Source organism: Schistocerca americana, chromosome 3 (genome assembly GCF_021461395.2).
Source record: "Schistocerca americana isolate TAMUIC-IGC-003095 chromosome 3, iqSchAmer2.1, whole genome shotgun sequence".
Lineage (NCBI taxonomy): Eukaryota > Metazoa > Arthropoda > Insecta > Orthoptera > Acrididae > Schistocerca > Schistocerca americana.
The window spans coordinates 396,030,850-396,057,746 of record NC_060121.1 but is presented as its reverse complement, the minus strand read 5'-3'; the positions used below and the strand labels follow the sequence as shown (position 1 = coordinate 396,057,746).

At 45.9% G+C, this 26,897-nt stretch overlaps 1 protein-coding gene across 1 annotated transcript in view; it reads right to left on the bottom strand.

Moving 5' to 3' along the window:
* LOC124606110 (teneurin-a) overlaps positions 1-26,897 on the bottom strand; it is a 360,362-nt gene that overhangs the window by 235,633 nt on the left and 97,832 nt on the right. Inside the window, exon 2 of the mRNA XM_047138074.1 lies at positions 26,314-26,433. Within this exon, the coding sequence (XP_046994030.1) occupies positions 26,314-26,433 (120 nt within the window). The remainder of the gene's footprint in view (positions 1-26,313; positions 26,434-26,897) is intronic.

The following is a 26,897-nucleotide window of genomic DNA, read 5'->3' as shown; positions in this document are numbered from 1 at the left end:
GTAAAAGGGGGCAGCTGATTTTATTTTTAAATACTTGGGTAAACATAGTGCTTGCAAATTGCTAGAGGTTCAAAAACAACTTTCGTCAAAAAAAAGCGGAATCCAGTACAACTACTGATGTTTACCTGCTCAAAGAACATTAAAAATGGTTCAAATGGCTCTGAGCACTATGGGACTTAACATCTATGGTCATCAGTCCCCTAGAACTTAGAACTACTTAAACCTAACTAATCGAAGGACATCACACACATCCACGCCCGAGGCAGGATTCGAACCTGCGACCGTAGCGGTCACGCGGTTCCAAACTGAAGCGCCTAGAACCGCACGGCCACATAGGCCGGCAAAGAACATTACCTAAGGCGAATCTGCCCCACGGTTTAATATTCTCAGTGTAGTGGATTTGTATACAAACAACGAATAAGTCGGCACTGCCTACAAGACAGGATTTGCTGTCCAGGAATGTAAATGTAAATCATTCTGACTTCTGTTTTCTTTTCAACAATGAAATTTTTATCTGTGCAATTGGCGAATGATAACAAAAAATATCAACCTAACTAACGCATGTCGTAGACTACTAGAAAACGTCGATGAATAAATCATTTATGTCGTTCAGTTAGAACTGTGGAGTATGAGGGATATCGATAGTAAATATGTCATTTTGCTCTGTTCACAGTACAACCGGATTATTCAAGTGAAACAAGTAAAAAAAGAGATTGAGAAGATACCAAATTGTCCATAAAGAATATGAGTTTATACTCACACGTTCGAATATACAATGTCCTCGCGGCGACGAAGGTTATAGAACTACCAGATCCGGTTCGTTGCAACTACTTTGAAGGCAAGGAAGAAATATTAGGGCTTAACGTCTCGTCAGCGACGAGGTCATTAGAGACGGAGCACAAGCTCGTCAAGATGGGAAGAATAACAGACGAACCTTTTCAAAGAATTCATTCTGGTATTCACCTTAAACGATTTCGAGACACCACGGAAAACCTAAATGTGCATGGGCGGACGGGGATTTGAACCGCCGTGTACCTTGCCTTACCACTGTGCCACCTAGTGTAGGCAGATTATAATCGCGTCTGTCCATCACCATCTTCACCATCTGGGTGTAATTGCTGCAGTTCATTCCACTGACAACACATTGAAAAATTTTCGTAGTCTAGTGGTAAGCGTTGCTGTCTCTGGATCACGGGGTCCCGGGCTCGTTTCCCGGCCGGATTGTGGATTTTCTCTGCCCGGAGACTGGGTATTTGTGTTGTCACCATCACCATCATCATTCGCGACAATGGTTAGACCGGATTCTGTAAAAATTGGGGCTTTGTACGGGCGCTGATGTCCGCGCAGTTGAGCGCCCCACATACCAAACATGTAAAATGTATATTAGGGGCCTGCCTCTTGATTTTTATCCCATGAGTTTTCCTTCTAAGCTATTATGTCGTATTAGGTGTCTCATTAAATTATTTTTCTTTCTCTGCATTATGTTAATCAGTGTCTATTTCTCCTTAATTTCTTTTATCATCCGTTCATTAGATTTTTTTTCAGTCCACGATGTTTTTATGTCTCTTCTTCATATCTACTTCATCCTTGATACTAATTTTTTCTTTTATGATTTTCCAAGAGTACACCCTTCACAATTCCAAATAAATGTTCTGAAGTTTTTTTTTCTAAATTAAGACGATTACTTGTTAAAAAAAAATCCTTGTCATTTTTGAACGCTTGTTTAGTCAATGCAATCTATATGTGAACGTTCTTCTTATAATATTTCTTATATTTTTATTGCCATTTGTTATCATATACTACCCACGAAGCTAATTTCATTTACTTGTATTAACGTTTTGTTTCCAGTCTGATGATACTGAAAATTATGCCACATTAATAATGAGAAAATAGAACTTCTTGGCAGATTAAAACTGTGTGCCGGACCGAGACTCGAACTAGGGACCTTTACCTTTCACGGGCAAGTGCAAGTGAGGACGGGGCGTGAGTCGTGCTTGGGTAGCTCAGATGGTAGAGCACTTTCCCGCGAAAGGCAAATGTCCCGAGTTCGAGTCTCGGTCCAGCACACAGTTTTAATCTTCCAGGAAGTTTCATTTTAGCGCACACTCCGCTGCAGAGTGAAAATCTCATTCTGGAATGAGAAAATATTCAGAGATGTGCTGCACATTTCGTTATGGATTCGTTCAGCAAACGCGAGAGTGCCATAGAGATTAACTCCTGTGGCAGACAATAGAACAGACGCGTTTTTCACCACAGAATGTTGAATTCCGAGAGGATAATTTCTAGGCCGTCGCAGGGGTTACCATAGAATTCTGAGAGAAGGAGAGCTACAATATGAAATAGAGCGTGCCCAATGTGGCTGCAAAGGGCTTCTACACTGAGGTGATGAAAGTCATGGGAAAGCTATTTTTACACATACAGACGGCGTTAGTATCGCGTACACAAGGCATATAAGGACGGTGCATCCGCGGAGCTGTCATTTGTACTCAGGTGGTTCATGCGAAAAGTTTTCTTACTTGATTATGGCCGCACGACGTAAATTAACAGACTTTGGAGTAGCGGTTGAAGCTATACGCATGGGGCATTCCATTTTGTAAACCGTTAGGGCATTCAGTATTCCGGGATCCACAGCGTCAAGAGCGTGTCGAGAATACCAGATATCAGGTATTACCTCTCACCACGGACAACGCAGCGGCCGACGACCCTCACTTAAGGACCGAGAGCGGTGACGTTTCAGTAGAGTTGTCAGTGCTAGCAGACAAGAAACACTGTGTGAAATAACCGCAGAAGTCAATGTGGGACGTACGACGAACGTATCCGTTAGGATGGTGTGGCGAAATTTGTCATTAATGGGCTGTAGCAGCAGACGACCGACACGAGTGCTTTTGGTAACAGCAAGGCATCGCCTGCAGCGCCTCTCCTGGACTCCTGACCGTATCGGTTGGACCCTAGATGACTGGAAAATCGTGGCCTGGTCAGATGAATGCCGATTTCAGGTGGTAAAAGCTGGTGGTAGGGTTCGAGTGTGGCGCAGTCTCCATAAAACCATGGACCGCAATTGTCAGCAAGGCACTGTGCAAGCTGGTAGTGGCTACATAATGGTGTGGGCAATGTTTACATGGAATGGTCTGGGTCCTATGGCCCAACTGACCCGATCATTGACTGGAAATGGTTATGTACTGGTAGGTGCAGAACATTTGCAGCCATTCATGGACTTCACGTTTCCAAACGACGATGAAATTTTTATGGATGAAAATGTGTCACGTGACCGGGCTAGTATTGTTCGCGGTTGATTTGAAGAGGATTCTGGGCAATTCGAGTGACTGATTTGGCTACCCAGTTCTCCCGATATGAATGCCATCGAACATCTATGAGACATAATCGAGAGGTCAGTTCGTGCACAAAATCCTGCACCGGCAACATTTCGCACTTATGGACGGCTATAGAGACAGAATGGCTCAGTTTTTCATGCAGGGGGCCCCAATGACTTGTTGAGTCCATGCCACGTCGAGTTACTGCACTAACAAGGGGAGGCCGCCAATTGTGAAATTCAAATTCGATTCATACTGCGCATAATAAAAGCTCATGGCCAGAGGTGCAATGTGGCAAAGCACCAAGATGCACTTCTCAGCCGTTGTCGAGAAAATCGACAGTTAAAAGAAACCGTTGCGGTGAAATACTCTCTACGATTAATAACTTTCTACAGCGTCGTGGCGAAGCGGTAAGCGCTCGGGTTCGTAATCCGAAGGTCGCCGGATGGAATCTCGCCCCATGCAATTTTTTTTATTATTAGTTTTTTGTAATTCAAACATTAATGTATTGCTTATGCATGTTGGTGAAGGCGGATCGCTCTCCAATTGCACCGCCTCCATTTTTCCGTTTGTTTAACAGGGTGTACCAAAGCTCTCACGTCCGCACTGATTTTGGACGATGTTATAAGTTGCACTAGGGACCGCATCTACCTTCTTTCGAAGTTAGCAGGCAACTATGCTGTTATGCGGCCGCTCATTTCGGCCCATTCAACATCTGTCCTTCAAGTGTAACGAGCAAGTAACGGAGTTTATATTTCATACCTGCCACAGCGAATTTGTGTTCGTGGGGTCTCTATTCTAATTCGAACGTTTGACTTACGCTATACGTATTCGTTTGCGAATATCGTTTCTACGTCTTCGTTAACGATACGTGGTTAACATTATGAAGACAATTAATAACATCTGTGAAATACAACTTTGTTTGCGGAAAACATAATGATGTTCGAAGTAGCCAGTTTTTCCCCGACAAACGACTTTCAACAACTTATTATATGCATAATTGTTACAACTGATTCCCGGGAATTATATATATATATATATAAATATAAAAAAAATCAGTGCGGAAGCGAGAGCTTTGGTACACCCTGTTAAACAAACGGAGAAATGGAGGCGGTACAATTGGAGAGCGATCCGCCTTCACCAAGATGCATAAGCAATTCATCAATAGTTTATATATATATATATATATATATATATATATATATATATATATATATATATATAACAAAAGTAATAAAAAAATTGCATGACGCGAGATTCGATCCGGTGACCTTCGGCTTACGAACCCGAGCGCTTACCGCTGCGCCACGACGCTGTAGAAAGTTATTAATCGTAGAGAGTATTTCACCACAACGGTTACTTTTAACTGTCGATTTTCTCGACAACGGCTGAGAAGTGCATCTTGGTGCTTTGCCACATTACACCTCTGGCCATGAGCTTTTATTATGCGCAGTATGAATCGAATCTGAATTTCACAATTGGCGGCCTCCCCTTGTAAGCTGGCAAAAGCAGATCCGACACGATTTTAGGCGGTATCCCTCGACTTTCGTCACCTCGTTGTACATCCACATCAGTATTTCGCAAGCCTGGGAAGAATGACTGCCGTTAAGCGATTTATGTCATGGCGTCCACGCTCTGCCAACCTCACCCCATGCAATTTTTTTTGTCTGGGATTACGTGAAAGATTCAGTGTTTACGCTGCCTCTACCAACAAACGTATCAGAGCTGTGAGCTCTCATCAACAGTGCTATCGAGCAAATTGATGGATATACACCGCACCGAAGGTGGGAAGAACTTAATTATCGTCTTGATACTTGCAGATTAAGGGGGGGGGGGCACATATGGAGCAGCCATAATACGTAAAAAACTTTTTTTGAGTTTTTCTAAGCCCTGTGACAGTATGTCAAACGGAAATGGAAATGAGTGTTTGACGTCACTGGCCGGGGGGCCCCTTGCGGGGCAGGTCCGGCCACCTTTGTGCAGGTCTTATTACATTCGACGCCACATTGGGCGACCTGCGCGCCGGATGGGCATGAAATGATGATGAAGACAACCCAACACCCAGTCCCTGAGCGGAGAAAATCTCCGACCCAGCCGGGAATCGAACCCGGGCCCGTTGGTCGGCAATCCATCACGCTGACCACTCAGCTAACGGGACGGACAGTATGTCAAATAATATAGCTACAGCAAATTTGTGAATCCATTCAATCATTTAGAATGACCGTGTACTTTCACGGCAGATTTTCTAAAATTTGCCTACTTACTAGTGGAGTTTCTTCGCATGTAATATACGACTTCCATAGCTAAACGGTGAATAATATTTCACATGTCAACTTAAAATTAGAAGACTTATCCTGTATTTATGTACCAGTTTTTCCGATGGAAAGTGATTTGTAAATTATAGAATTAGAAAGTTCCATTATTAAATCAAATAAGTAACAGAAATTTTATGTTTTCATTCGTTCGACTGTTTGATAGAGAGCATAGTTTTATCGACTGGAGACGTATTTCTTTCTGCTTTCAATTAAAAGTTTTTAAGGATATCTGGAATCGCTTTAAGTGGAAATGAATACTTTCTTCTGATAATAATTAGTACTGGAAATCGATTCAAAAATGTATTTCTATTACAGAACAACGACTGTGTAGTACTTATTTTAAAAGCAAAAATAACATGTTTATGCAATCATTAGATTAAGATTTAAAGGCACCAAATGATACGTCACTTGTGTGGAAGCTGTTCTCTAACCGGTCCTATTCTCTTGTACCACCATGGTCTCTAGTTACGAAAAACAGCACCTTAGCGAATGAGTATACATCATATGGCCTAATCATGGGGATGGGGCCTTACCAGTTAAGAGGGAGAAGACGAAAAACCTCTTTACTAGGCATATCATGACAAGCTGAATCGCACGGCTTATATTATCGGAAAATGGAGGGCGTAAAACATTCCTTACGGGTATCTGGGCTGCTGTCGAAAGCAGTAAAGTAATATTGACTGGTAGAAGGGTAGCGCGAAAGCGGAAAATAATTTTATACGACTTAGGCGTGGAAAAGTGATACAGACCGGTAGCGGGCGGGCAGATTCGAAACCGGTTTTATAGGCTGGAACATTCGAGCGGCACGTATCAATGGATTTACGGCGGCGCTCGGTCCAATAAAAGTTGAACGGCGCCATCGGGGAGGCGCTTAGCACGGCACATCTGCCCCGCCACTGCCGCCAACTGGCGCCGCTTTTACGAGACCAGCGCGGCGGACATATTCATGTCTCCGGCGCCTCGCGCCGCGCCGAAACCGGGCAATCAAACGTATGACGAGCGTGAACGAAATATAATCTAATGCCAGCACCGGCGGCGGCGGCGCTTCGACGTTCAGTTTGATATACAGGGAGTACAAAAAATGTGGGCCCAAGCTCTTTATCATGCGATTCGGTAGTGACTTTTAAAACGAAATCACTCTTGTACCAAAACTTCTGGAAAGAGTGGCTGTATCTTCATATCAGAGAGACGTAATCCATCTGTTGTTGAAATATGTACGCTACAACTATCCGGCCTTTTGCTCGATTACTTATAGCACAAGATATTCGTTAGGGAAACTAAAGTACGCTCTTTGTATTTTAACGAAAAACGTCTGACATTATGCACGTTTCAGTAAGATGGTGTCGAATGTAAATGGTAAACATAGCCGCCCGGAGTGGCCGAGCGGTTCTAGGCGCTACAATGTGGAACCGCGCGACCACTACGGTCTCAGGTTCGAATCCTGTCTTGGGCATGGATGTGTGTGATGTCCTTAGGTTAGTTAGGTTTAAGTAGTTCTAAGTTCTAGGGGACTTATGACCACAGCAGTTGAGTCCCATAGTCCTCAGAGCCATTTGAACCATTTTTTTGGTAAACATATTTTGTGTTCACTGATGTTCACGGCCCTGCATCGTTTTAGAAAGGACAACGTTTTTCACCTGGATTTTTATTCTCTCCTTTCCAGCAGGCCTCGGAAGGCCCAAATGTACCGCGGCATCAAATGGTTCAAATGGCTCTGAGCACTATGGGACTCAACTTCTGAGGTCATTAGTCCCCTAGAACTTAGAACTAGTTAAACCTAACTAACCTAAGGACGTCACACACATCCATGCCCGAGGCAGGATTCGAACCTGCGACCGTAGCGGTCTCGCGGTTCCAGACTGCAGCGCCAGAACCGCACGGCCACCTCGGCCGGCACCGCGTCATCCTCAGATGATGTGCGTCACTGCATACGGATATGGAAGGCCATATGGTCAGCACACAGCTCTCTCCGCCGCTGTCAGCTATCGCGACCGAGGCCGCTACTTTTGAATCAAGTAGCTCCTTCAGTGGTCTCACAGTTTGGATGCATCCCGCTTTCAAACAGCGCTCGGCAGACCCAAACGGTTACCTATCCATGTGGTAGCCCAGCCCAACAGCGCTTAACTTCGGTGGTCTGGTAGGAACCAGCGTTACCACAGCGGCAAGGCCATTCGCTGGACTGTTATTAAACTGTACTTATGCACCACGATCGCGATTTCGGTCTATTATGCCATTATCAAGCTAGAGTGCACTACTAAGTACGTCAGTGCATATCGTTCCTTTGAAGAGGAAACTGTCTTCGTTTCGACATATTACATGTGTAAAAGAGCGAAACACTTCATCTAACGATTACTGTCGAAGATATGTCATCTATGTACATAATTTCCACTGTACACCAACAGGTGGAAAATGTTGTGCTTCGCAGTAGTTCATGTAAGCTGTTTTACTAAAAGGCTAAAATGGTCACCAAGTCCCAGATGCAGGTTGCCAATCTAACGGCTTCCAGCGGCAACAAAAATTTGTTTACCAGTGTTTCATAATATTACTGGCCAAATTAAAAAATTTAAAATCCTGTCATAATCTACTCACTAAGAGGTGTTAAATATTTAACACAATAAATCAACTATTAAGGTCATAAACTGTGTGTACGTCTTGTGGTAGAGTAACTCACGGCGCAAAAATCACCCAGACTACACAGTGTGTTCGGAAATTCCAGTTACAAACTCCTAGGACTTAGGGGGGAGGGTACATAATATTTTGAATCGTAACCCATGTCCGAAAACGTACCGTTCCGTGCTACAGCCGTACAGCCGTTGAAAACATGTTTGCTAGGTGGTATGCAACAGGATAGTCATGCTGTGGGAAGGTTACGTCGGTCAGGCTGATGTCATTCGAGGTCTGTCCTACCCTTCTGACCTAGTTCTACCCTCATTCACTCTCTGTGAGTGTTGTAGCAACATGGTTGAGTACACGTTTGCAGAATACATCGAATGATCCTTCTGAATGGCGAAGATCGCAGTAATGGAAGAGCTGCTCGTCGCCTTTATCAAGATGGTTCTCCACAACATCTGACTCCATAGTATATCCTTTTCGTCACGGCTACGACAAAGGATACCTTCACCGTCAGCAGGCGTGACTGTGGTGCTCCAGGGAGACTCCGCACACCCTGACAGGAAGAGGCTGTGCTGTAAACAAAAGTGTTTATGAAAACTGGTTAAGTTTTGTTTCTTTGGTTATATAAGCGGAATTGTAGAAAAGGTAACGCGCTGGGTCACGCGTAATAAATTACTTGTAAAAGTGGTCGCATTACCAATACATTTTCAAATGGTTGTAGCAGGGAAACGAACATGTGTTCTAGTTCAAAACATTATCTACTAACACCCCTCTACACGTCCTAGAAATTCTAACGGGAATTCACGAACACCCTCTATTCATCCACTATTTGAGAAGGAAATCATTTCGCAACTTACAACAAACTCCGCGCATAATTTCAAACCTTTTCGAAACTTTTTCTTGCTGAAACCCTCCAAAAATAATAAAAGGAAATAAGTTTATAACTTACCACGTTCCGCTGTTCATGCAGTAAAAATTTAGCATCAAGCGTGACTTCTATTATTTTTTTTTATTTCTACCTCTATTCCCTGTTTTGCACGTGGAAGTTCGATTCTTTAAAGAATCTGTAGGTGGACAAGGAAGGTAGGTTACTGCTGAATAACTAATTTACATCTGTATAAAAAAACTTCTAAATGGTCACCATGTAGCCTTATTTACGAATGAATGTCTAATATCAATGTAAAATTGTCTAGTACACTCCTGGAAATGGAAAAAAGAACACATTGACACCGGTGTGTCAGACCCACCATACTTGCTCCGGACACTGCGAGAGGGCTGTACAAGCAATGATCACACGCACGGCACAGCGGACACACCAGGAACCGCGGTGTTGGCCGTCGAATGGCGCTAGCTGCGCAGCATTTGTGCACCGCCGCCGTCAGTGTCAGCCAGTTTGCCGTGGCATACGGAGCTCCATCGCAGTCTTTAACACTGGTAGCATGCCGCGACAGCGTGGACGTGAACCGTATGTGCAGTTGACGGACTTTGAGCGAGGGCGTATAGTGGGCATGCGGGAGGCCGGGTGGACGTACCGCCGAATTGCTCAACACGTGGGGCGTGAGGTCTCCACAGTACATCGATGTTGTCGCCAGTGGTCGGCGGAAGGTGCACGTGCCCGTCGACCTGGGACCGGACCGCAGCGACGCACGGATGCACGCCAAGACCGTAGGATCCTACGCAGTGCCGTAGGGGACCGCACCGCCACTTCCCAGCAAATTAGGGACACTGTTGCTCCAGGGGTATCGGCGAGGACCATTCGCAACCGTCTCCATGAAGCTGGGCTACGGTCCCGCACACCGTTAGGCCGTCTTCCGCTCACGCCCCAACATCGTGCAGCCCGCCTCCAGTGGTGTCGCGACAGGCGTGAGTGGAGGGACGAATGGAGACGTGTCGTCTTCAGCGATGAGAGTCGCTTCTGCCTTGGTGCCAATGATGGTCGTATGCGTGTTTGGCGCCGTGCAGGTGAGCGCCACAATCAGGACTGCATACGACCGAGGCACACAGGGCCAACACCCGGCATCATGGTGTGGGGAGCGATCTCCTACACTGGCCGTACACCACTGGTGATCGTCGAGGGGACACTGAATAGTGCACGGTACATCCAAACCGTCATCGAACCCATCGTTCTATCATTCCTAGACCGGCAAGGGAACTTGCTGTTCCAACAGGACAATGCACTTCCGCATGTATCCCGTGTCACCCAACGTGCTCTAGAAGGTGTAAGTCAACTACCCTGGCCAGCAAGATCTCCGGATCTGTCCCCCATTGAGAATGTTTGGGACTGGATGAAGCGTCGTCTCACGCGGTCTGCACGTCCAGCACGAACGCTGGTCCAACAGAGGCGCCAGGTGGAAGTGGCATGGCAAGCCGTTCCACAGGACTACATCCAGCATCTCTACGATCGTCTCCATGGGAGAATAGCAGCCTGCATTGCTGCGAAAGGTGGATATACACTGTACTAGTGCCGACATTGTGCATGCTCTGATGCCTGTGTCTATGTGCCTGTGGTTCTGTCAGTGTGATCATGTGATGTATCTGACCCCAGGAATGTGTCAATAAAGTTTCCCCTTCCTGGGACAATGAATTCACGGTGTTCTTATTTCAATTTCCAGTAGTGTATTTACAACCGAATCGATGTCATCTATGCAAATACCTTGCACTGTGCGCCCACCGGGCGAAAAATATTGTCATTTCTAAAGTAAAACCGAGCGAGGTGGCGCAGTGGCTAGCACGCTGGACTCGCATTTGGGAGGACGACGGTTCAATCCCGCGGTCGGCCATCCTGATCTAGATTTTCCGTGATTTTCCTAAACCGCTCCAGGCAATGCCGGGATGATTCCTTTGAAAGGGCACGGTTGACTTCCTTCCCCATCCTTCCCTAATCCGATGAGGCCGATGACCTCGCTGTTTGGTCTCCTCTCCCAAAACAATCCAACCCCCCTCTAAAGTAAATAGTAAAATTATGCTTGATACTATCATAGACTTACTCCGTCAGTCCCAACAGATGAATTATTACAAGTTTTTCAGTACAAATTTACTTCGCACGGTACTACACAGTAAGTAATTCTGGCGTTGATCTTTACCGTATGCCTATCACGCTTTATTTGTGACACGCAGTGGCGTACCCAAGATCTGATATAGGCTTTTGGGCGAGAAGTGGGTGGGAAATGAGGCAAGTCATGTTAATTTTGCAGTGAATGACAACATGGTTTTGAGATACCGCGATGAATACCTCCGCCACTAGTAAATATCCTCTGCATATTGTATCTTTCTTCAAAGCTATACTGCATTGCCTTTGCGGTGGGGCATGACGTGAGCTCGATTTTCTGGTGTGATTAGAGGGGGAGGAGGGGCGTAGTGAGGACAGATTCCCTGCTCTGCCTCTCGCTGGGTATGGAAAGATATGGTACGTTGCGAAGATCGACGCAGCTGCAACCGCAACAGTAAACATAGCTCATTAAATAAAAATTGCTGATTTTTTTACCTTAAATAGAAAAAGTGTTCAGAACTGTTTATGTTGGTGGGAATGTAAAGGGCGAATCAAAATTATATTTTCAGTCTAATCGTAGATGTGTTCCTGGTCATGAAATGTGCATTTAAATGAAAGTTGCCATAATTTTTAATTTACTTAGTGGCCTCAACGTGTTCGCCATCATGTTTAACATAGAATCTATGCTGTGCTAAAGTTGAAAATCGTACATGATTGCACAATCATTAATTGATACACATAAATCCAATTTGAGTGGTGCCATGACTTTGGCTCTCGTTATATGGGGTGTCTCAGGAGGAATGGTCAATATTCAAGGATGTGAGAGGAACGATCATACGATGCAAAGAAGTCTGGTAAACGTGGACTCTAAATTGCATACCTTAAAAGATAAGGAAGAAGGAAAACAGATTTGGTTTAACGTCCCGTTGGCATCGAGATCATTAGAGACGGAGAATTAGCTCGGATTGTGTTAAGGATGGGGAAGAAAATCAGCCGTGACCTTTCAAAGGAACCATCCTAGAGAGATTTAGGGAAATCACGGAAAACCTAAACCTGGATGGCCGGACGCGGGTTTGAACCGTCGTTCTCCCGAATGCGAGTCCAAAGTGCTAACCACTGGGCCACCTGCCAGAGATATGAGGAGTCTTCTTTACTGTGAAACAAATCTCTTCTACTGCAAGCTCTTTGTTTTCCATATTTTGGGAGGAGATAGTATGGGCCAAAACAAGAAAAATTATCTAGTAAACACAGCTCTAAAATGTGTATCCTAGAGCTCTGAGCACTTCTTCAATAGAAGAATGTATTTCATAGTAGCGAAAATGAACAAATGCTCATAGCTCTTAAGGTATGCACTTCAAGGCCCATGTTACTTGACTTACTACCATCTCTGAAAATATGGAAAACAAAGAGCCTCTGAACGCTGAATCACATGTGCGCTAATATCTATCGCCGTCAGCAGCAAACGTGGGAGTGTAAGTGTTATCAGTCGAAACATGGTACCTACTTGGTTTCTGCCGTATCACAATGACTCCTGGGGGCCGTATAAAAATGACTTCTTGGGACTGAATACAGATCTCGCTGGAAAATGAAACGAACCATCATGCTCGATCTATCGATTTTACCTAAATAACATCCCGGTATAGACCGGTGCACAGTCCGAAGCCTTTTTGAACACTGGTATCTTACCTTAAAGACGAAGCTTACTGCTTTGCTTTTGGTTTTTCCGCAAAGTATGTATTCGCTACTGTAGCAGAGTGCGAAAGCGCATTTTAAGCAGGAATTCTTCCCGCACAGCCGGCCGCTGTTGCCGAGCGGTTCTAGGCGCTTCAGTCCGGAACCGCGCTGCTGCTACGGTCAGAGGTTCGAATCCCGCCTCGTGCATGGATGAGTGTGATGTCCTTTGGTTAGTTAGGTTTAAGTAGTTCCTAGTCTAGGGGACTGATGACCTCATATGTTAAGTCCAATAGTGCTCAGAGACATTTGAGTCTTCCCGCACAGCATATGCTAATGTAACGTGAAGAAACACTAATACGTGGTAAATGGGAATTATCGTCTGTCATGCATTTTGGGAGTCAGCAGAAGAGGTACTGGCAGAAACAGAATCGCGGGGGCCTCGATAGCTCAGTTGGTAGAGCAGTTGCCCGCGAAGAGTAAAGGTTCCATGTTCGCTTTCCAGTCCAGCACGCAGTTTTAATCTGCCAGGAAGTTTCACTTCCTAGTGGTTTGCAGAGTGTGCACGCAGATATCGAAAAATCGACAAAAAACTATCGTAGTGAGAGAGACAGAAAAGCGAAGAAAGACAGTTCCATGTTTAAGGAATCGAAAGAGCAGTATGTCAAAGGAGTCGGTAAGGAAATAAAAAAAAAAGTCCGAAAAGAGCGCAGGGGGAATAAATGTTAATGCTAGCGTATGCCAACGACGTAGCTTTTCTCGTCGAAAGTAACGAAGGTTCAAAAGAACAGCTGACTGAGATAAACAGATGGCTTTGTAGGAAGGCGGTCGGGGTGGAGGCGGGAAGATGGAAATATTCAAAGCTACAATGAAGAGATATAACAAAGCAACAGTTACTAAGGATGACAGTGGCGCTGTACTTGAGAGTATTGCATTAGATTTTCTTGTCGAGCGGAAAGGAGAACACACAATATCGGGGGAATACGCTGTTTAAATGCACGCGGGACGGATGCGATACAGCAGCGATTTCGCCTGAAGGCCGTCCATAAATCTCTATGGATGAACAGCCGCGAACGGCGGAGCCTACAGCATTAAAAAATAAACGACGTCGTGGAAACTTTGTTTTATAAATCCCATCGCAAAGTTTGCTGCGGCAGAAGCGAAAAAAAAAAGAGAAATAAGGAAAGAGAAATGGGGAGAAGAAGTCGAAGCGACGTGTGCTGGAACCAGAAAAGGCTTTAAACAACACTGGAACACAAATACAATTTGCATAACCGGTGGCGCGACTAAGTTGGAGCGAAAAGTTTCGCTGAGGAGGTCGGTCCTTGGGGCAATGCCGTGAACTCTGCGCGGCGGGTGCGTCCCTTTCGCGGTTAGATGCGGTGCTCCTTGTCTGCGGTCCGGGCGCGCGTCTTCGTCAGCCATCACGTGACCATTACGAGAATCAAGTCAATTACAGATGGAGCTACCGATTCGCGAAACAGTTTTCGGGTATCATACGGAAAAAGAAGCTGGTCCACTACACTCGATATATTTTCGAACGTAAACATTTTTTGTTACGGGCTGCACAATTTTCACATGTATCTGCTGTTGGCTAATTACGACTTTTTAGTCATTGTCAAGACACACTGAGATAACTTCTGTGTAAAATGTCGGAACAAATGTGGCATGCAAATCAGTCCACCAGTTCACTTATGGGATCCCTTATAAACACTACCATGATGGTGTCACACAGAGGCAGAATGCTTACTCTGCATGTCCGAGAATATTTTTTTAAATTTTTTTTAAGTGTTAAATCTTATAGGACTTAACTGCTAAGGTCATCAGTCCCTAAGCTTACACACTACTTAACCTAAATTATCCGAAGGATAAACACGCACACCCATGCCCGAGGGAGGACTCGAACCTCCGCCGGGACCAGCAGCACAGTCCATGACTGCAGCGCCTCAGACCGCTCGGCTAGTCCCACGCGGCGCATGTCCGAGAACCACGTACATCTGCATCTACATCTACATCTACATTTATACTCCGCAAGCCATCCAACGGTGTGTGGCGGAGGGCACTTTACGTGCCACTGTCATTACCTCCCTTTCCTGTTCCAGTGGCGTATGGTTCGAGGGAAGAACGACTGCCGGAAAGCCTCCGTGCGCGCTCGAATCTCTCTAATTTTACATTCGTGATCTCCTCGGGAGGTATAAGTAGGGGGAAGCAATATATTCGGTACCTCATCCAGAAACGCACCCTCTCGAAACCTGGTCAGCAAGCTACACCGCGATGCAGAGCGCCTCTCTTGCAGAGTCTGGCACTTGAGTTTGCTAAACATCTCCGTAACGCTATCACACTTACCAAATAACCCTGTGACGAAACGCGCCGCTCTTCTTTGGATCCTCTCTATCTTCTCCGTCAACCCGATCTGGTACGGATCCCACACTGATGAGCAATACTCAAGTATAGGTCGAACGAGTGTTTTGTAAGCCACCTCCTTTGTTGATGGACTACATTTTCTAAGGACTCTCCCAATGAATCTCAACCTGGTACCCGCCTTACTAACAATTAATTTTATATGATCATTCCACTTCAAATCGTTCCGCACGCATACTCCCAGATATTTTACAGAAGTAACTGCTACCAGTGTTTGTTCCGCTATCATACAATCATACAAGAAAGGATCCTTCTTTCTATGTATACGCAATACATTACATTTGTCTATGTTAAGGGTCAGTTGCCACTCCCTGCACCAAGTGCCTATCCGCTGCAGATCTTCCTGCATTTCGCTACAATTTCCTAATGCTGCAACTTTTCTGTATACTACAGAATCATCCGCGAAAAGCCGCGTGGAAGTTCCGACACTATGTACTAGGTCATTTATATATATTGTGAAAAGCAATGGTCCCATAACACTCCCCTGTGGCACGCCAGAGGTTGTCTAATCTCTGGGACTTAACTACTGAGGTCATCAGTCCCCTAGAACTTAGAACTACTTAAACCTAACTAACCTAAGGACATCACACACATCCATGCCCGAGGCAGGATTCGAACCTGCGACCGTTGCGGTCACACGGTTCCAAACTGACTCGCTTAGAACCGCACGGCCACACCGACCGGCACGCCAGAGGTTACTTTAACGTCTGTAGACGTCTCTCCATTGAGAACAACATGCTATGTTCTGTTTGCTAAAAACTCTTCAATCCAGCCACACAGCTGGTCTGATATTCCGTAGGCTCTACTTTGTTTATCAGGTGACAGTGTGGAACTGTATCGAACGCCTTCCGGAAGTCAAGAAAATAGCATCTACCTGGGAGCCCGTATCTAATATTTTCTGGGACTCATGACAGCGTGTAGGGGGTGAATAAAAATATGGATGTCTAAAAAAAAAAAATCCACACTGCCATCCCTAATACTGTGTAGAAAAGCCTATGGCATTCAAAGCAGCTTCCAGAAGTATCCAAATGGATAAATGCAGACCCTGTTTGGTTTTCAAGAGAATGTTATACCATTCTTTCTGAAAAATAGCGACAGGTTAACGTAACGATGTTGAAGCTGGATAGCAATCACGCAGGCTTCTCTCCAAAGCAGTCAAGAATCAATAATATTGAGATCTGGTGATTGGTGCCGAGGGGAGATGCACAATTCAATCTTGTGCTTGGGAAACGGAACGTCGACGATGTGAGCAATGTGAATAGAAGCTCTGTCACCTTGGCAACACTCGGGAACGAACATTGAGGCATGGGATGGACCTGATCAGCCTTATGGTCACAGAATCCTTGGCAGTAATGCAACTTTTCACAGCACCCATTGGTCCAATGGAATACCACGATAGAGCCGCCAAAATCAGCAATGAACCCCAGCATGTTTTACTTTTGAGAAGTAAACTCGGCCAGAAGTTAGAAAGAGTGTGAAACGAGACTCAACCGATCAATTTATTTTCTTCCATTGCTTCACAGACCAGGTTTTATCGCTTCGACATCATGTTTTCCTCATACGACCATTTGCATCACTGATGAGTGGTTTTGGAATAATTCCAGCTCGCCCTGCAGTTCACTGCTTGTGGAGCTCATTCCATGTTGTTTTGGTGCCGACAGGATTCGCGATTACGATAATAAGTTCTGCAGTGACTTTTTCAGCTGCCGTCCTCTTATTTTTTGGCACAGTACTATTCAGTGACTGTCTATAACGACCACTCAGCACACACTTTCGTCCGCGCTGTGACAGCAGAGATGTTTTTCCGCTTTTCCAGTATGCGATATAAATCTTCGCTGTGGTGCCCCCTGAGACCGTAAACACTTCGGCTACCTTGCTTACCGAAGCATCCACCATACGAGCAACAACAAATCCCCACATTCGAATTCACTTAGCTCCGACATAATGCACTCACAATCACACAGAACATTGTTCTGGCCATGACTGACACTTACGGCGTGTTGAGGACACTGCGTAGGTGCTGTTTGTGGTCAAACGTAGCAGCGCAACCTGCAGTCTTCGCTAGAATCTGTATTTATGTTCAAGTATGCATTTCTCGCAGTCTTTCCAACTCCCTATAACTTATCGTCGTTCACCGACATGCACTGTAAACATTTTTCCCAAGGAATTCGAGAGAGCAGGGTGAGTCTAGTGTCACGGGGTAACGGCACATACTGAATATGCCAACATACCATACGACTATAGGAATGTCCTCTCTATCCTAGGAATACAAGAAAAAATGTACTGACAGAGACTGCTATCCACAATGAAGTGAATGAAGACTCAGTATTCTCTCACGGCGTCATCTGTAGTGCTCAGGAAATGGGGAGAGCACTTAATAACTGGGGTGCACTGAGTGACTGAAGATTCTCTGGTGCAAAAACCAATAAATAGTTAGCGGCTATCAGTTTAGCACGATAGAGGTTGACAGCTTTCCGTGATTAAACCCGGTGGTTGTAATTAAACTAACGGCGTTCCGAGGGCTGCAGTGCAGGATGTATGCATCGTAGGATGCTGAAACTTCTTAGGTATGTATATTAATCGGCATGCTCGCGGGATATGCTGGAAAAAATAATAGTTCCACTTTTTGCCGCCAGGTGAAAATATGGTGTTGTAAGCAGTCAGAATCTGGTGTGAGTGCGGGAAAGGAGAGGAGCGAGCAAACACATGACACAGGTGGTTCTGGCACATCTTTTAGGATATGGTCGCAGGTTACAACATGTTTCAATATGGTCTCCTGACACAGCAACTGGTCGACAGTTGTTCGCAGGATATCCGGTGTTATCAGAGCGATGAGTCACCGTATCCTATCTTTCAAATCAGGAAAAGCCCGGATACATCCCTGATAGACACGATCTTTCAGATATCCCCACGACCAGAAGTAACATGGATTTAGTTTGAAGGATCTGGAAAGCCATATATTTTGAAATTATCTAGAGATGCATTCGTTATCAGTTTCTCGAAGTAAATCCTTCACCTGGCAAGCGACAAGTTTTGTCGGCCCATCTTGCATGAAAATAATGGTGTGGGCACAGTTGCGTTCTTCCAAAGCTGGAATCACATCTTGCACATGAAAGTCATTATAACGTGCAGATTCACTTAACACCGAACACACCCGCAAGATGTCATCTCGCCGAAGAAAAACGGACCGAGAATGAAGGATATTGCGAAACCGCGCTACGCATCAACATAAGATGCACAACATGTGGCGGAGTAGAATCCCATATGCGACAGTTATGTACATTCACGGCACCATGCAAGGTAAGATGTCTATTCAAAGAATATTCCCTGGCCACAGGTCATTCATTTATCTGCGTGTCAAAAAATGGAGGTCACCTTCTTGTAGCCTATTTGGACCTCCATTTGATGCACTTTCTGAATCTTGTAGGCATGCCAGTGTAAAATGCGCCGCAAAATCTTTTGAACTGTTGAGCAGGGGAGAGACAATTCCCGTGATACAGCTCGTTCACTGGGTGCAGAATCTGGAGCATGTCCTACACACTCGGCTATACAAACAGCACCATCAGCAACTGCCATGGGAATGGACCGCCCCGCCCGCCCTACTGCACCACCTAATTCATCTGTTTCTTCAAATTTAGTGATCACTTTCTTTAGCACATTTATCGACATGAGGCCCCTTTGTAGCTATTTCTGTCGGCGATATTCCCGCAGTTCAGCGCTGCTAATGCAGCCGTTCTGACCAAACAACTTTACCAGCAATGGACGGTCTTTCTCAACCCATTGCGTTTCATATGGTAAACTTCAACCTCCTTACTCCTTTACACCAACAGTCACTTCACAAACAGCATACTGATGTCAAAACGGGAAACATTTTACATTCTATCTGCCTGCAACATCATATTTTCACCTGGTGGAAGAAAGTGGAAATACTACACTACTGGCCATTAAAATTACTAAACCACGAAGATGACGAGCTACAGACGCGAAATTTAGCCGACAGGAAGAAGATGCTGTGATATGCAAATGATTAGCTTTTCAGAGCATTCACACAAGGTTGGCGCCGGTGGCGACACCTACAACGTGCTGACATGAGGAAAGTTTCCAACCGATTTCTCATACACAAACAGCAGTTGACCGGCGTTGCCTGCTGAAACGTTGTTGTGATACCTCGTGTAAGGAGGAAAAATGCGTACCATCACGTTTCCGACTTTGATAAAGGTCGGAATGTAGCCTATCGCGATTGAGGTTTATCGTATCGCGACATTGCAACTCGCGTTGGTCGAGATCCAATGACTGTTAGCAGAATATGGAATCGGTGAGTTCAGGAGGGTAATACGGAACGCCGTGCTGGGTACCAACAGCCTCGTATCACTAGCAGTCGAGATGACAGGCATCTTATCCGCATGGCTGTAACGGATCGTGCAGCCACGTCTCCATCCCTGAGTCAACAGATGGGGACGTTTGCAAGACAACAACCATCTGCACGAACAGTTCGACGACGTTTGCAGCAGCATGGACTATCAGCTCGGAGACCATGGCTGCGGTTGTCCTCGACGCTGCATCACAGACAGGAGCGCCTGCGATGGTGTACTCAACGACGAACCTGAGTGCACGAATGGAAAAACGTCATTTTTTCGGATGAATCCAGGTTCTGTTTACAGCATCATGATGGTCGCATCCGTGTTTGGTGACATCGTGGTGAACGCAAATTGGAAGCGTGTATTCATCGCCGCCATACTGGCGTATCACGCGGCGTGATGGTATGGGGTGCCACTGGTTACACGTCTCGGTCGCCTCTTGTTCGCACTGGCGGCACTTTGAACAGTGGACGTTACATTTCAGATGTGTTACGACCCGTGGCTCTACCCTTCATTCGATACCTTCGATACCTGTGAAACCCTACATTTCAGCAGGATAATGCACAACCGCATGTTGCAGGTCCTGTACGAGCCTTTCTGGATACAGAAAATGTTCGACTGCTGCCCTGGCCAGCACATTCTCCAGCTCTCTCACCAAATGAAAACGTCTGGTCAATGGTGGCCGAGCAACTGGCTCGTCACAATACGCCAGTCACTACTCTTGTTGAACTGTGGTATCGTGTAGAAGCTGCTTGGGTAGCTGTACCTGTACACGTCATCCAAGCTCTGTTTGACTCAGTGCCCAGACGTATGAAGGCCGTTATTACGGCCAGAGGTGGTTGTTCTGGGTACTGATTTCTCAGGATCTATGGACCCAAATTGTGTGAAAATGTAATCACATGTCAGTTCTAGTATAATATATTCGTCCAATGATTACTCGCTTATCATCTGCATTTCTTCTAGGTGTAGCAATTTTAATGGCCAGTAGTGTATTTTTTCGGCATAGTGGATGAGCGCACCGATTACTGAACGTACCTACGTCGTTTCAGCGTGCTGCGATATATACACGCCGCACTGCACCTTCAGTTCAATAGTAACAGGGCACAATGTAGCAGAAGCAGTAAATAATGGTGGGAGTAGACGCAGGTAGATGTGTTATGGTGATGGTGGTAGTACTAACAATAGTAATAGTAATACCGTTTTAAAAGTAGCATTGTTATTAGTTAGTCTAAGGTGAACACATATGTAGTGACTGTAATGGACGTGTGCGTGTATAACAACTACTCGTATAGTGTAACGCACAGTGTGATAGCTAGCGAAACAGGAAAGTGAGCCTGACCCTGATCTAGTCCGCATAGATGGTTAACGACCATGTCTGGCGCATCGGCCAGCTTGAGGTTTGTTTTTTCTTTTTACTGTTTCCCCTCTTTCGTTTCAGGCAAATGCTGGGCTGGTTCCCAGTTTTCGCCTCCGAAATAACGGTATGCAAACAATAAAAATATGTTCATACACAGGGAAAACTTCACGCTATTCTCAGACACGTGGCGCCCACGACTTTCCTCCCTTAGATAACTGACGTCTGTGGCGACAAGAAGGGCATCCAGCCGCAGACCTCAATGAAAATAAATCTGCCAAGTCCCGGAAGCCGTCCTGGCGAGGAAAACCAGTAATTAGAATCAGGAACAAACCGAGTACGATTTTAAAGTTGCAGGTTGCATACTTCACAAATCAAGGCGCCGCTGTTAAATCATTGCTGACGGGCTTCTTCGGTCCCGCTGTAGTTCCGCGAGTGTGACGAGTCTAACTGCGCCGCTGCGATCGCTTCATACTCGTCGACCCGTTCTCTCTTACCAAAGACTGCGTGAGTGTGAGGCTAGTCGTGAGTTATTGTTAGTACAGAAGATGAGTACATGATCTTGCTGCTGTAAAATAGCACTGACAAAACGAAATGACCGACTGCCGGGGTCAGATGGCCTCTAATGAAGCTGTGTTATGTGAGACAGTGGAGGTTGTAAGATGAGAATTAATTGATGCAAAGTACACAACTGCATATATGTTCCACTTGAGGATGAGTGATAGCTGGAACGAGTTTGACGCTATAGTCCACGCCTCAGACGAAAAACGTACAAATTTCGTCCACTGTAAACAAAATGATTGTATTCCTGTTTATTCCACCTCCATCATGAGATGACATGTGGTGCGTCAACGAAAATTGGCCACAGAGGAACGTCACTATTATGTACCTGCGATGGAAACGCACGCCATTTCAGTATTCATTTGGCCAGGCAACTAGCGTTCATTTCGTAACAGCGAGTTTAATTAACAATCACTTAGAGATTGCACTTCCTCCATCTGTCATGTTTTCTGGTAATCTCGTTAGACGCCTCGAAAATTTGTATATATCAGCGCAGTTGTTAGACGTTTTATGAATAGATATTAAATAGTAAAATGAATTTACAGCAGTCTTCGAAAAACTTTTATCTCTATAAATTTATGTACAAACAGAAGAAGATTCACTGATAACCGATCAGTCGTTTTATTGGTATATACACTCCTAGAAATGGAAAAAAGAACACATTGACACCGGTGTGTTAAACCCACCATACTTGATCCGGACACTGCGAGAGGGCTGCACAAGCAATGATCACACGCACGGCACAGCGGACACACCAGGAACCGCGGTGTTGGCCGTCGAATGGCGCTAGCTGCGCAGCATTTGTGCACCGCCGCCGTCAGTGTCAGCCAGTTTGCCGTGGCATACGGAGCTCCATCGCAGTCTTTAACACTGGTAGCATGCCGCGACAGCGTGGACGTGAACCGTATGTGCAGTTGACGGACTTTGAGCGAGGGCGTATAGTGGGCATGCGGGAGGCCGGGTGGACGTACCGCCGAATTGCTCAACACGTGGGGCGTGAGGTCTCCACAGTACATCGATGTTGTCGCCAGTGGTCGGCGGAAGGTGCACGTGCCCGTCGACCTGGGATCGGACCGCAGTGACGCACGGATGCACGCCAAGACCGTAGGATCCTACGCAGTGCCGTAGGGGACCGCACCGCCACTTCCCAGCAAATTAGGGACACTGTTGCTCCTGGGGTATCGGCGAGGACCATTCGCAACCGTCTCCATGAAGCTGGGCTACGGTCCCGCACACCGTTAGGCCGTCTTCCGCTCACGCCCCAACATCGTGCAGCCCGCCTCCAGTGGTGTCGCGACAGGCGTGAATGGAGGGACGAATGGAGACGTGTCGTCTTCAGCGATGAGAGTCGCTTCTGCCTTGGTGCCAATGATGGTCGTATGCGTGTTTGGCGCCGTGCAGGTGAGCGCCACAATCAGGACTGCATACGACCGAGGCACACAGGGCCAACACCCGGCATCATGGTGTGGGGAGCGATCTCCTACACTGGCCGTACACCACTGGTGATCGTCGAGGGGATACTGAATAGTGCACGGTACATCCAAACCGTCATCGAACCCATCGTTCTACCATTCCTAGACCGGCAAGGGAACTTGCTGTTCCAACAGGGCAATGCACGTCCGCATGTATCCCGTGCCACCCAACGTGCTCTAGAAGGTGTAAGTCAACTACCCTGGCCAGCAAGATCTCCGGATCTGTCCCCCATTGAGCATGTTTGGGACTGGATGAAGGGTCGTCTCACGCGGTCTGCACGTCCAGCACGAACGCTGGTCCAACTGAGGCGCCAGGTGGAAATGGCATGGCAAGCCGTTCCACAGGACTACATCCAGCATCTCTACGATCGTCTCCATGGGAGAATAGCAGCCTGCATTGCTGCGAAAGGTGGATATACACTGTACTAGTGCCGACATTGTGCATGCTCTGTTGCCTGTGTCTATGTGCCTGTGGTTCTGTCAGTGTGATCATGTGATGTATCTGACCCCAGGAATGTGTCAATAAAGTTTCCCCTTCCTGGGACAATGAATTCACGGTGTTCTTATTTCAATTTCCAGGAGTGTAACTTGTTTCTGTCATTTAGGCAGGTCGGACATTTTGTGAAATTTAAACTTGCACTTGAGGACAGCTATTGGGCTGAAATCATGTGTGTATGAATTCCTAAGGGACCAAACTGCTGAGGTCATCGGTCCCTAGACTTACACACTACGTAAACTAACTTAAACTAACTCAAGCTAAGAACAACATACACACCCATGCCCGGCGGAGGACACGAACCTCCGGCGGGAGGGGCCCCGTAAGAAATCATGATTCTGTAAAATAAATGAAGAGTAATTTACAGTTTAATGGTGGAAATTCCTTTTAATGGTTGTGTATGTAGCGGATATGCTGCGACACCGCGGTTATACTTGCGAACTCGTGTACTCACTCTTCTTTCTGAGCGAGTAGAATCCACTTGCACTCGACTACAGACTAAGGTGGCGAGCGGGCTGCGGCGGAACCTCGCCAGTCGAGTCCATAGGCACACGGAGATGGTGATTTCAGAGATGACTTCACAGTACTTGTGGGCGTGTTTAAAGCGAGTATACGGAGCTTATTCCTGAACTGTATCGCTGATGACGATGATGATGAGGAGGAGGAGGAGGAGGAGGTGTTGTTTTATGATGAGTTTAACGTCCCTGTCCGACGGATGGACTGTTACGTGCTCTCATTCATGAGACGCTGCAGAGAGGCTTGGAATTTAATCCGGGACAGCCGGCCAGAGTGGCCGTGCAGTTCTGGGCGCTACAGTCTGGAACCGAGCGATCGCTACGGTCGCAGGTTCGAATCCTGCCTCGGGCATGGATGTGTGTGATGTCCTTAGGTAAGTTAGGTTTAATTAGTTCTAAGTTCTAGGCGACTGATGACCTCAGAAGTTAAGTCGCATAGTGCTCACAAGGGATCCTCCCCATCGCACTCTCCTCAGATTTAGTTATAAGTTGGCACAGTGGATAGGCCTTGAAAAACTGAACACGGATCAATCGAGAAAACAGGAAGAAGTTTTGTGGAACCGTGAAAAAAATTAGTAAAATATAGAAACTGAGTAGTCCAGGTGCAAGATAGGCAACATCAAGGCTAACGTGAGCTCCGGGGCGCCGTGGTCCTGTGGTTAGCGTGAGTAGCTACAGAACGACAGGTCCTTGGTTCGAGTCTTCCCTCAACTGAAACTTTTACTTTCTTTATTTTCGCAAAGTTATGATCTGTCCGTACGTTCATTGACGTCTCTGTTCACTGCAATAAATTTAGTGTCTGTGTTTTGCGACCGCACCGCAAAACCGTGCGATTAGTAGACGAAAGGACGTGCCTCTCCAATGGGAACCGAAAACATTTGATCGCAAGGTCATAGGTCAACCGATTCCTCCACGGGAAAACACGTCTGATATATTCTATACGACACTGGTGAAGGCATGTGCGTCACATGATAGGAATATGTTGTGGACCCACCTAACTTGTACACTTAGCGAATGGGTAAAAAGATTCTTCTGCCTTGCCCGATTTGGGTTTTCTTGTGGATGTGATAATCACTCCCAAAAAAGTGATGAAAACATAAGAGTTTGTCACATAAACTGAAAATAAAAAATTAAACTTTTCACTCGAGGGAAGACTTGAACCTAGGACCTTTCGTTCCGTAGCTGCTCTCGCTAGCCACGGGACCACGGCGCTCCTTGACTCCTAGTATCCTTGATGTTGCCTATCTTCGCATGGACTACTCAATTTTTATATTTTACTAATTTTTTTCATAGTTCCACACAGCTTCTTCCTGTTTTCTCGATTGATCTGTGTTCAGTTTTTCAAGGCCTATTCACTGTGCCAACTTATAACTAAATCTGAGGGGGGTGCGATGGGGAGGTTCCTTTGTCAGAGCCATTTGAACCAATTTAATCCGGGACAATGGCGCCAATTTTGGTAATTGGGAAATTTACGCCGTCATTTCTATTTCCCTTGGCGGCCAAATACTGGCGGTAAAAATTTCTTACACTAGCAGGATTCAAACCTTGTATCTCCAGCGCGAGCGCTAACTTACAGCCGTGCATTAGCGACTGCTACTTCGAAGGCGGGTTACAGATGGATTATTGCAAATAAACGGAACCTATAGCTCGAGTAGTTATACCATTTTGCAGCTCGTCCACTTATTATAATTTATGAATAAAACTAAACAGCTACTCTGTTCTTCTCGAAGTCTATTTTATTTTAGTGCAAAGCGAGGAATAACTCTTTATCGGATCAGTGAATCATTACAGGCACAAAAGCTTGTGTTAGTACTGAATTACTCATTCCAGTTTATTTGAAAGCTCGGGTGACAATCTCGTTTACGCGTATTGTAGCTAATTTAGCCGAGCTCAAATTGCTCCTTTAGTATTTAGCCTGATGCAAGGTTCACCGAGTCATATCCTCTCCGGCCTAAAGCTCTAGAGTAGTGGCAATTTCTCCAAAGGGCTCAGAAGAGGAGAAAATTTGCCAGAATTTGATAGCAGTCGTCAGCAGTTCAAGCAGGGCGCGGGGTGGCTGGAGAGGTGTAATTACTATAAAATTATAATTCCAATTGTCGGAACCGGTGGTAGTAGAGCGGCATGTAAATGAGAAAGAGAGAGGGCGGTTTCGCCGAAACCGTGGAAGTATGCAAATTTTATAGTTGCCGTCTCTGAGTACGGGTTGTTTGTAAGATAATGCCGCGCGCGCCACTCACCCTCGGTCGGTGCCTGCGATGACGTCACGTCACGAGGTTCCTCGTCCTGCGCGGCCATCTTGGCGTCTTCGACGAGGATGCAGCCGGCTCCGTCGGGACCCGGCCGCAGGGAGCTCACGGCTGCAACACACAAGAAAGAGCAGGGCTAAGTCGACGAGCAGTGAGGGCGGCAGACAGCTGGTAACACAGTTGCAGGCCGCGAAACGGGGAAAAGGCTAACCCGGTTCATGGCGCATTATACCAGTTGCAGGGTGCCTATCTGACGACTTCCAGGAGCAACAAAATTTTCAATATTTCATGTGATGAATGTCATTAAATTTAAGTTTTAAAATGCTGAACCAATCTGCGTATTTAGAGGTACAATCTTATGCTAAAGGTTTAACACAGTAAGACTAGCATCACACTTAGAAAGTGTATGTGTATCGTGATGCAACATAACTAATAGCGCGCAAATACCCGGACTATATTCATCCAGTATTTGAGAATGAGGGCACTGATTAGTGACCTGCAACAAACTTTACACATATTTTCAAATCCTCTTGCAACTTTTCTCGCTGATACCTCTCAGGAAATGATGAAACAAA